This window comes from Notolepis coatsorum (genome assembly GCF_963971535.1).
Source record: "Notolepis coatsorum genome assembly, chromosome: 7".
Classification (NCBI taxonomy): domain Eukaryota; kingdom Metazoa; phylum Chordata; class Actinopteri; order Aulopiformes; family Paralepididae; genus Notolepis; species Notolepis coatsorum.
In genome coordinates this window covers 109,662,840-109,674,574 of record NC_140171.1, presented here as the reverse complement: position 1 = coordinate 109,674,574, position 11,735 = coordinate 109,662,840, and the positions used below count along the sequence as shown (strand labels likewise).

General features: G+C 42.6%; 1 protein-coding gene across 1 annotated transcript in view; it reads right to left on the bottom strand.

Moving 5' to 3' along the window:
- Nucleotides 1-7,723: 7,723 nt before the first annotated feature.
- sorcs1 (sortilin-related VPS10 domain containing receptor 1) overlaps nt 7,724-11,735 on the bottom strand; it is a gene marked incomplete at both ends in the record, with an annotated part of 670,421 nt that continues 666,409 nt past the window's right edge. The window contains 3 exons of the mRNA XM_084318344.1: nt 7,724-7,788; nt 9,302-9,459; nt 11,572-11,677. Of these exons, the coding sequence (XP_084174470.1) occupies nt 7,724-7,788; nt 9,302-9,459; nt 11,572-11,677 (329 nt within the window). The remainder of the gene's footprint in view (nt 7,789-9,301; nt 9,460-11,571; nt 11,678-11,735) is intronic.

The window sequence follows — 11,735 nt, the reverse complement described above, 5'->3', positions numbered from 1 at the left end:
GTTTTCTGATGTTTACAAAAGAAAATAAATCGATATAGATATTTTATAATCATTCATGACTCAGTTGATATTTTGTACATACTACTGGCTTATTGAGTGATTGTATTTGCCGTTAGCCAAGCTTTCGTGTGTACTGATGCCAGGTCAACGCAATAACTTTAGCTAATAACATTACCTCCACTTTGTCTGCAGCAGGTCTCTCCGCTCTTGGAACATCATTTGGTGCTTTGGTGTAGGATTTCTTCTCTTGGACTGGCAGTAGTCATCAGGGTAAGAATGATTGCTACAGTGTACAATCCATTTGTAGTGTCCTTTTAGTGTGTCCCTATCCAAAAAAGGTCTATGAAAACTGTGTGGCTCGACATTTTCTTGGTACAACTGGGATATGTGCAAACACAAACCATTGTTTTATATCTTTTAGATAATGCAACGCTTTCTGTGCTCCCAACAATCTTCTAATCTTCCTCACCAACTCACTCAGGCTTCCACTGTAACGTTGCTCTTCCTGCAACAACTCATATCTCACAGGATGTCAGAGTGAGACCTTTGAGCCAGACTGTAGTAACAGAAACAGAAATAACAGTCCGAGTCTGTCAGGGGCGAAGATTTAGCTCTTTTAGTGGACATACCTTGACGATCTCTTTGACAATTACAAATATTGTTGACCCTATTGTTCATTTAGACCCCACATGACGGAAACATAGGGTCCATAGGGGCGACAGTGGCTCAGGAGGTAGAGCAGTCGAGGTTCCCGGTTCGATTCACGCTGTCCTTGAGCAAGACACTTAACCCCTAACTCCTCCCGATGAGCAGGTCGACTCGGGACCTTGCATGGCTGCCTCCGCCGTCGGTGTATGAATGTGTGAGTGAATGGGTAAAATGTGAGGAACAAAATTGTAAAGCGCTTTGGATAAAAGCTCTATATAAATACAGCCATTAACCATTCCCTTTTGAGTATCGAAAGTAAAAGAACAAAAGATGTATGTGACATCTGTGCATTTCAGTGCTTGGAACCAGTCTTCCATCCATTGACCTTCTAAAGGTTATGTAGGTGGTCCAGTGATGCTGGCTTTGATTACGTCCTCTTGCGGTTGGCATCAAGTCGGCATCAAGTTCATCATCATCATCATCATCATCATCATCATCATCATCATCATCATCATCATCATCATCATCATCATCATCATCATCATCATCATCATCACACTATCCCATGCTTTGTACATACAAATATTTTAAATATATATATAATAATTGTATAAATAATTCCCTAATATGGACATTCTGCACTTAAGTCAAATAAATTGTACTTAACTACAGTACTTTTGAGTAAACAATTTGTTATAGTAACTATAAGTTAGTTATAGTTACTTTCCACCACTGGTGCACACAGACAGACAGACACAGACCCACACACACACACACACACACACATACAGACAGACCCACACACACAGGCAGACAGACCCACACACACACAGATAACACAGACAGACAGACCCACACACACACAGATCACACACACCCCTCCCAGGCAGTCCTCTTCCTGCCCTCCCTTCTCAAAGCAATCAGGTGTATTTCCTGCCGTGCTTCGTCATTAAGCCCAGGCTTTAATTCCAGCACGGCGTCACAGGCCATTGAGGTTGACATTATCAGAGGTGGTCTTAGCAGCGTGTCGGGGAATGAATGGGATTCAGTGTTCATTATTACTGAAGATGAATCCAGGTACCGTGATCAATGAGCACAATCTAGGTTAAAGCTTTTCTTTATGACATTTGAGGAGGGAGGAATTTACCTCATTTGGCTTTTTCAGCATGTGGCCTAAGAATGGATTTCACCGCAGCACCCTTAAGGAACAAATGGCCATAATATGTGATTAGTTCACTCCAGGTCCATCCAGATGTAGTGAAGCAGTGTTGTAGTCGAGTCACAAAAGTCTCGAGTTCCCATTACCCTAGTCCTAGTCCGAGTCCAAGTCATCAAGGTTGAGTCCACTCCACTCTGGCAGTCAAAGAGCTGACATACAAATATAAAAGGTTCTACATTAAACATAAATGACACAGCAGTCACCATTTCAAAGGGAGTTTACTTTGTGACTCAATAGCCAAACAAATGCACTAGCCATCAATATCTTATGGTAAATGATTGGGGCATATTCCAATTTTTTTTTATTTATTTATCAATTAACAACTCATCGTCTGCACCTTCCGAGTCCGAATGCAGTCAATGCTCAAGTCCGAATCATCAGTGCTCAAGTCCAAGTTGAGTCACAAGTCCTGAAAATGTGTCAGAGTCCTGGACTCGAGTACTACAACACTGCTGTGAAGTATCTACGCTACGGATGCGACTTACATATTACAGCGTTTTCATATTCCTAACCCCTGTTAGTCGCTCTGAACAGCAGTAAAGGTGAGGAAAAACAGGCCTTGTTGATGTTGCTTCCTGCCTCTCTGACACGTACCGGGTAACAGTCCCACCATTGGAAAACACTGCGCCGTGTGTAGTGTAAGCGTAATAGCGTCCGCTATTACAGACAGGGCTCTTCATTCCACTCGGAGTCTCCTTCACACTAAATCTGTGGTAATACCGGTATGTATTGGCAGGCAGGTCTCGCAGGGGCTCTGCTGGTGCGCTACCATGAGATGTCAGCAGCAGACCTGGGCCCCTGTTGGCATTGATCTCCGGGTAATCTTCCGTCTCCCCCGGAGCGAGCGGGCGTGGTGCTGCGAAGAACGATTAAGAGTCCCTCAAGACGGCCCTCCGACCGCTCCTGCCCTGTGCGCCGGCATCGCTATGCATCGATAATGACACGGCCCCATGGTCTCTCCTCCCTCTGATCCTCCTCGCTGAGGACAATACAGGCCTCCGGGCGTCTACTCCGTCTGCATAATGATGGCCGTGATACTACTACTTCACACGGGTACTGTCTACAAATACCAGCGTTTGTGGTATTTGTCATCATCAGCATCGTCATCATTATCTCTCCTTCACAGACATTCTAGGAAGCTATACAACTATGTCTACTAAGTTGGGTTTCTATAATGACCTCCATCCTCTCTACACCACCCACATCACCGTTATCGTAGGATAAAGTTATAGCCAATGCTTGAATTATCTTCATCACTAATGACTGCAGCTTTATTTCTCAGAACTGCTCTTGGTTATTTGGAAACACTTACAGTAGCTACCCTCATCATCATCATCATCATCATCATCATCATCATCATCACCATCATCATCATCATCATCTTCTTGCTCCTTTTGCTATTTTAGATGGACGATTGTCCTACTTCACCGATTGCGATGCAAACACAAGAGTCTGTGGAGAAAGGGGGGGGGGGGGGGTAGCTAGTAAAGATGTTACAATCTCTAACTGAAATGTCACAATTTGGGGTCACAAAAGGTAATTTTAAACCAGCTCCTGTTGTTTGTGGAGTGAGGGAGCGTTCACCCTCCTCTCTCGTGCGACAGCAACATGGGTGCATGCATTCTATGCCCTAACGTCGTAGAGAAATAGCCACATTACGAAGCTATTACATTAACCTTTAGCCATTTAGCTGATGCTTTTAATCCAAAGCGATGTATACGTTCTGTACAAGTCAGCAGGAAGGGTACAACTCTGGCAGCTAAGGGTAAGTAAGATTGTTCGTCAAACAGTGTTGAACGTGAGTGCTACAGTCTTGAGTGTATAGTAGTAAAGACACATTAGCATAGTAGGTAGTAATTATAGGAAAGGTCGATTCCTTAGGCCACCACCACGTAGACCACTATTTTTATACGTAGACACCACGTAGACCACTATTTTTTACTTTGACTGTCTTGGTTTGTTTGTATCACCTGTAAGGTGACCTTGGGTGTCTTGAAAGGCCCCCCCAAATAAAATTTATTATTAGTAGTAGTAGTAGTAGCAAAGTGCATAATAGATTGGGAGACAATCTATGAGGGTGCAATACTGAATTGCTTGTTTCTTTCATTCTGAACACATTCCTGGTTCTTATTGACATTATTCACCCAATGTTAGAGCTGTTAAAAATGTAAAGGCTATTCTAGCATCAGAATGATGAAAACGACATCATTTTCATGACTGTTCTTACATGAGTCATGCAGCTGAATGTCTTTAGGCAGCGCTGTTTACATTATATCGTTAGGAACAGTGAGAAGATGACTCATTCACTCCCATACATTTCACAACACAAAAACGACAACAGATAAAAACAATCTTAAAATAACACGCCAACATTTTGGGAAATTAGCTTATCGTCTTCTCCAGAGAGAGACAAGAAGATAGATACCAGTTTCCTCTCTGTGCGTTCAGTAGAAAGTACCGGTTAGCCTTAGGTGTTAGTTGGACAATGCCTAGGCTAACCGGCACTGTCCGCTTCCATTAATTGTGCTAATAGGCTAACGTGCAGCCAGATAGCTTTCTACTGAAGTCAGTAATTAATTACCCCCCCCCCCCCCCATCAACTAACACGCCGTTGCGTGAATAAGGCTATTTGATGGCATCGTATTTGTCATTTCTTGGAGTCTTCAAAATCTTCAAGATGTGCGTGTAAAGGAAAATGCAAAACACCTGTTTGATTTGTTTTCTTTATAGGTTAAATATTACTCCAGCAAATACATAGTATTTCTTTACAAATATTATAAGAAAATGAAAACACAGTTAACTGACTTCTTTCCATTTAATAAATATGATTGTAAATGCATAAAACAATTACACACAGCACAGTCGAGGTCAAACAAAACATCGGAACACCTGTTCTTATACAAAAGCTTTACAGTAATAAAACTCTTTTTTATTATTATTATTATTATTATTATTATTATTATTATTATTATTATTATTATTATTATTATTATTATTATTATTATTATTATTATTATTATTATTATTATTATTTCTCTACAAAAATAATCTTGCTAACTCTATGGGGGAAAAGAGAGAAGGAAGAGAGAGGGGGGGGGGGGGGGGTGGGTGCGTGTGTGGCTCAAAACTAGTCTGTTACTTATTATTCCTCCCACGACTCGTTATATATCACATAATGTCCCAACACAGAGGCCAGCGATTCCTCTACCCATACAGAAAAAGATAAGAAGTGTTGCCTACATAAAGTTTAATAGGAAACACATGTTTCTGCTTTCAGATATCATGATGGTTACTCATCTCATCTATGTTTACTTTTAATACTATTATGTTAGATTTCTGGTTGCTCAGCCATACAGTATATGGCTGCTGCTCAAAATTCCTTGTATGAATCTTATAGCATGTCCTCCTCAGTAGAACCACTTTCTAAGCCTATATCCTACAACATGGTCAGATTTACGATTAGGGTTCCAATTAGAGCTACATTTTTTCCCCTGACCCTAGATCTGTGGTTACAGGCCACGTCTACCTCATGCTGTTGCCATTTGAGATGGGCAGAGGCAGGTGGATTTGCTTTCATTGACCACTGCCAGCGATTTTAATGGTTTTCACGTTTTGGTATATAGGGTGTTGTTTGCAGTTACGGCACTTATCAAAATATACTGGTGCTGTATAAATGTCCTCTGTATACTATACCATATTATTATATGCCAAATGTTTGTCATGTTGCTGAGACGCCCAGACGTCTCTTTGATGAATTATAATCGTGTGAAATATCAGTCTCAAATAATAACAAGGAGAGACTACTGTTCTTCTGGATCCGGCACAGGTCCAGAGAAGATGAAGGCAGAGTGAGAGTGAGTCAATCAATCAATCAATCAATCAATCAATCAATCAATCAATCAATCAATCAATCAATCAATCAATCAATCAATCATTCCACTGGTCCAAAGAACACCCTATGTCCGTATTGTCGTGGTTTACATTCTCAAGTGTGACTAGTTGTAGGTGTGTGTGTATGTGTGTGTGCCTGTCACTCCATATGCATGCATATGACGCACAGCCCTCTCTGTACTGGTTTCTCTACAGCTATAGAACAATGGTTGATTAAGAACTAATACAATTTCACCCTCTTGACATTGTCACATCTCCACAAAGTGACAAGCACCCCCCCCCCCCCCCCCCCCAAAAAGAAACAAAAAAGAAAACCAGTTCCTTCAGAAGATTTTGAGAACCATCAATCAAACATTCACATCTGTCAGATTTCACATGCAAAGCACTCGCAGGCCTTGTCAGTCTTCTGCACAAGGTAACCATCCGCTCTACTTCTTCTGGTGCTTTAGAGCGTTACTAATGAGGTGGCGGTACAGTATGACGACGGCCGCTACAGCGGGTGGAGACGTTAGCCTAAATGTGTCCCCAACCTTAGCCGGGCCGTGAGCTTGACTGGCTGCATTGAGTATTCAGGAAGACAGACCCCCTATTCTATCCAATTGAATACCATAATGCAGCATGGCCCCAAAAAGCACTGTTCCGTCTCTCTCTCTTCCACCCTCTACCTCTCCTCCCTCCGCCTCTCCCTCCTTCCTCTTTATTCTCTCTCCATATCTCTCTCCCTCCCACCCCTCTACCTCTCCTCCCTCCCGCTGCCTCTCTCTGTCTGTATGTCTCTCTCTCTCTCTGTGTCTCTCTCGCACTGTGTCTCTCTCTGTCTCTCTCGCTCCTCCCTCCGCCTCTCTCCCTCCTTCCTATGTATTCTCTATTTCTCTTTGTCTCTTTACGTCTCTCCCTCTCTCCCTCCGTCCCCCTCTCTCTCTCTCTCTCTCAAAGTAGCTGCATTTCATTCAGACGTCACCTAAAACTTGGACAAATTGCTCTGTGTCTTGGGGGTTGGGGCGTAGGTTTGTCTTTGGGGTGTGTGTGTGTGTGCTTCTGTCTTCTCTCCCAGTGTGTTCTGCCACCTGTGTGTGTGTGTAAGCAGGGAGATTTTGGGGGAACTCTCAAAGTCCTGCGTAGGGTACTGCGTAGCACCCTTAGTTGTCGAGTGGTCTATTACTTTGAAGCACAAAAACATTTCTTTACAAACTGGGTGTATCGTTAAATACAGCTAAAAGCATTAGATTAACAGCGAAATTCAAAGCAAATGAAAACAAAACAAACCCTGTATCTGTCTGAGTTATTACATCGAAAGCAAAACATAAATAATAATAGGGAAAACGATTCAGTAGAAAATGTGTTTTGTGCCATAATCAGCTTTTCCAAGAGACGATGAACCAAAATCAACGGATCCTATTAATATTTTCTAACAGTATATCTGTTTAGTTTGACAGTTGTTATTAAAATACACACATTTCTGACAGACATTTATGAATTACAAAATAAAGCTGAAATTTCATTTCAATGATATACTTAGAAAAAAAAGTATATTATGGATAAATAAACATAGTCTACTACTGCTGTTAGCGTCATAGTACAGCAAACCGATGATGGACACAAATCAAAAGAAAACAAAAAGAACATGTCCCCCCACCCCCCTGTAGTTCATGCTGGCGTGTCCCTCTTCATTATGTACTTGACTTGTATAAATAAATGTCATAAAAAAAGTATTTATTGGATAGGTATATATATATTAAAAGAAAGAAAGAGAGAAAGAAAGAGAAAGAAAAAAGAAAGAATGAAAGAAAGAAAGAAAGAAAGAAAGTTAATCCTGTACACAGTTTCTTGTGGTTGTCACAGAGCACAGTATGTGTCAGTAAGGTCCGACATGCACAGGTCTAAAGCTCCAAACCATCGTGTCCCAAAATGGCAAAATAAAATCCCATGATGCACCTGGACCGGTATATTCCCCATCCAGAGTCTTTACACGTTGATGTATGTGGGGAGTTCTGCTGAAAATGTGACATGTGGGTGAGGTTTGATACATCCTTGAATAGAACGGAGAGGGGAAAAGAAGAAGAGGGAAGAAAGGGATTTAGTATTGTTGTGAGAGTTAGATAGTTCATGCTACTCTTTTTTATATCTTGGCTCTCCAAGTTATCGTTATGCCACTTCCCTTCCTGGAACTTTCTGCCAGTTCTCTTATCCTCCCCCGAACAGGCCCCAGACCGACAAGTAGGAGTCGCTATTGCCTTCCACCCATGAACACTGGCAATTGATGACTGACCGAGCCGGAGCTATACCGCTGGCAGGAATTGAACTCAGGTCTCTGCGGTGGTAGGTGCGTGCTTAGACCTCTACACTACCCTGCCGCCCCTAGTAGGACATAGATTTAAGAGCAACTGTATTACTGGGATGCAACTACAATGTTCCAAGAGAATGTCCATGGTAGTCATTGCTTTATCTTTCATTCAAAAGCTGATTTAGGCAGCTGGGTGGCGCAGCGGACTAAGCGCTCGTCACCAACGCGAGAGACACTGGTATCGAATCCGGCTGTCAGTGTTGCCTCCGGCTTGGCCGGCCGTCATACTGGCTCAATTGGCAGAGTCAGCGGGAGGGAAGCCGGTGGGTGGGTCCGGGTCGTTGTAAACAGCGACTCCTACAGTTCGGTCGGGGTGCCTGCACAGCGAGGGAAGGATCTGGAGGGAGGTAGTGTGACCTTCCACACGTTACACTCTCCCAGTGAGAGTCCGCGATGCCAGGTGAAAAGAAGCGGTGGGCTGGGTACACGTGTGTCGGAGGAAGCATGTGATAGTCTCCGCCCTCCCAGACCGGGGTAGAGTGCGCAACGACCAGGAAGGGGATTGGGAATTGGCATAACGACTAACATTGGGAGGGGAGAAAAACGGAAAAAGAAGGGGGAAAAAGATAATAAAATGTTTTAAATAATAATAAAAAGCTGATTTAATTGAATCCACATGCATAGTCTCAGCCTACTGTAAATTCAGGTTAGGGGTGATGCTTAAGGCTAGGGTTACAGTAAGAGTTAGCTTCACACACGTATGTAAAAAGTAGTGGAGAATTTAATCAGATTAGGATACAAACCATCAAGTGTTCACTGTATTAGAGTCTTATCAACAGATTAATGGCCTAAAAAATCTCACCCTTGCCAACGTGGTGAGGAATGTGCATATAATGTAGACATTTGCTGAATCACAGTTTTCCTGTAATATAACATATACCGGTGATATAAACATCAGAGATGCTTTGCTACAAGCAGCAACTTGCAGGAGCTACTTCAGATATGGCATTGCATCTGATATAGTCAGAGCATTCGCATAGCTGGAAACCCTTCTGCATCTTCAGAAGGTATCTCAGGGTCACAAGTGCCTCGCTCCTTAGCCTGCAATCCTCGCCTGAGTGGGGCAGAGACTAAAGACTCAATTGACCTCTCAAGCTCTGTCCCTCTATTCTTGATCCTCCAATCAAACTGTTAACCAAGCAACACTTGTGATTGGAGGATCAGGAAAAGAGTCAAATAAAATTAAAGTGATTATTTACCAATGGGCCGTGAATTGAATTCTGTGTCCAGAATCTCCAAAGGAGTCATCGGGTCCCGTTGTGAGTTGGGTGTGCTCTCCGTTGGACTGACTGGACTGATCATTTCTTGGTCTTTTTCGTTCTGCATCTGCGCATAGACGTTGAGGCCTGGGATCTTCCTTGAGGAAAGATTTACAATGAGGCGAGGGATAAAGACAACAACATCCTAACTAAGTTGAAAAAGAAAACACTGCCACGAGGCCCAAAGGACAGTGATCCCACACCACCAGCCATTTCCATACGAGGAGATAAGCCTTGTTTGAATAATTGCTTTGTTTCTATTCCTTTCGACAATAGCTGTAAGTTCCTGCAATCCACATCAATGTGCTGTACGCTTATGAAGTAGTAGGCAACAAGATGGAACTATTCATCTATTTCTCTGTCCTTCTATGTGTCTCATCTGGTTGACCCTTGGTGCCTTTTTCTTAGAGCCGCCCCTCTGAGACGATAAATCATTTAACCCTTTCACTACCACACTACTAAATGGTTAACCCTTTCAAGTTTCACTGCGACAATACAGCATGTTAAAACTTTCACTGCCACACTACAGAAGGTTAACCGTCTGTAGTGTGGTAGTGAAAGGGTTAACCTTCTGTAGTGTGGTAGTGAAAGGATTAACATTTCAGAAAGGTCAACTGGTCCAGTGGGAAGGGCTAAATATTGATATATCCTTAAGGTTGACTGACATTTCATTTGCGAAGAATGGCCCAGACAAAATTACTCCCAATAGAGTATATTTTATATCCACCTATGCCGCTTTTATATACTGCATGGTACCTAATCGACTCTACTCGCTTTTGGTACCTGGTACTTTGTTCATTTTCCACTGCATGTAGTACCCCCCCACCCGTCAGTGTAGCTGCTCGTCATAGCGAGGGCGCCGTGACACCATCTTCAACACGACACACACACACACAATGGAGGATATCGAAGCTAGTTATGAAGCTATGAAACTAGTGCCTTATTAGCTAATGTACGCTAGTCGCAATGCTAATGGTTATAATGGGAAATTCCAGTCACATAAGCTAACAAAATTAGCAATCTTTTTGTGAAAATAAGCTCTTTGTTCTTGGTGGTAAATTGTGTTGCTGTTGGTTTAGTTTCATCAATAAGGCAGAATACACTGTTAAAAAGGATAACTCCACTATTTTGGGAAATTAGCTTATTTAACATCTTCCCTGGAGTTAGACAAGAAGATACATACCTTTTTTGTCTCTGTGCGTGCATTTTAGCTTTGGGAATAGACGCTCCGTTAGCATAGCTTAGCTTCATCACTGGAAGTGAGGCAGGACAGTAGCCTTACAGTGCCTTACAGTGTATTGCAAGGTCTGACATTGACCAAACTTGATATGCATGACCTTGGTGGGCTCTAGGTCAACTCCTGCAAAGGGGGTCAATGTCAGACTTTGCAATCAAAAGTTAGGGGGCTAATAACCCTTGCCATAATTTCAGTGCGCCCCCTAACTTTTGATTGCAAGGTCTGACATTGACCCTCTTTTCAGGAGTTGACCTAGAGCCCACCAAGGTCATGCATATCAAATTTGGTAAATGTCAGACCTTGCAATACACTGTAAGGCACTGTAAGGCTACTGTCCTGCCTCACTTCCAGTGATGAAGCTAAGCTATGCTAACGGAGCGTCTATTCCCAAAGCTAAAATGCACGCACAGAGACAAAAAAGGTATGTATCTTCTTGTCTAACTCCAGGGAAGATGTTAAATAAGCTAATTTCCCAAAATAGTGGAGTTCCCCTTTAATGTATATTTTTTTCATTTATTGCACTTTGTTCTCGCTGCAAACAAATAATTAATGCTAATGTTTAGTAGTAGCGAGGCAGAAGATGGCGGGTTTGTGTTTTGTGCTCTGCTCTCTTCTGACCAATCAGTGGTCTGCAGTGTTTCACGTCACTTTTTGGTATCGCTTCTACCTGCTTGGAACTTCGACAGAGCACCAGGTACCAGGTACCATCCGCACATTTTGGCAATGGAAAACCGAAAAGGCAGAGTAGAGTAGAGTCGAGTCGAGTAGGTACCATGCAGTGGAAAAGCGGCACTAGAGCTGTGAAAGAAGGCCAGTTTCTGCCATTGAAAAGGTGTAGGTTTACAGGGACCAAGGATGTCGGAAATACAGGGATCAAACTCCTCTCAAGACGGGCAGCTCTCTCCTACAATGTTACACAACTTCTCCTGTTCCTATACCAGTCGTGATGGCAGTATACACATAAACACTGTACCTTTTGAATTTGTAGATGACAAATACAGCTAAACCCAGAACCACTACTGATAGCAGCATTATCATGGCGGAGCCACTGTGGTTCTCACTGGTGTCCACCAAGGGCGCTGCAGAGACAGGGAGATAAGAGTAAAAAAATATACATTAAACACAACAGGTAAGCTA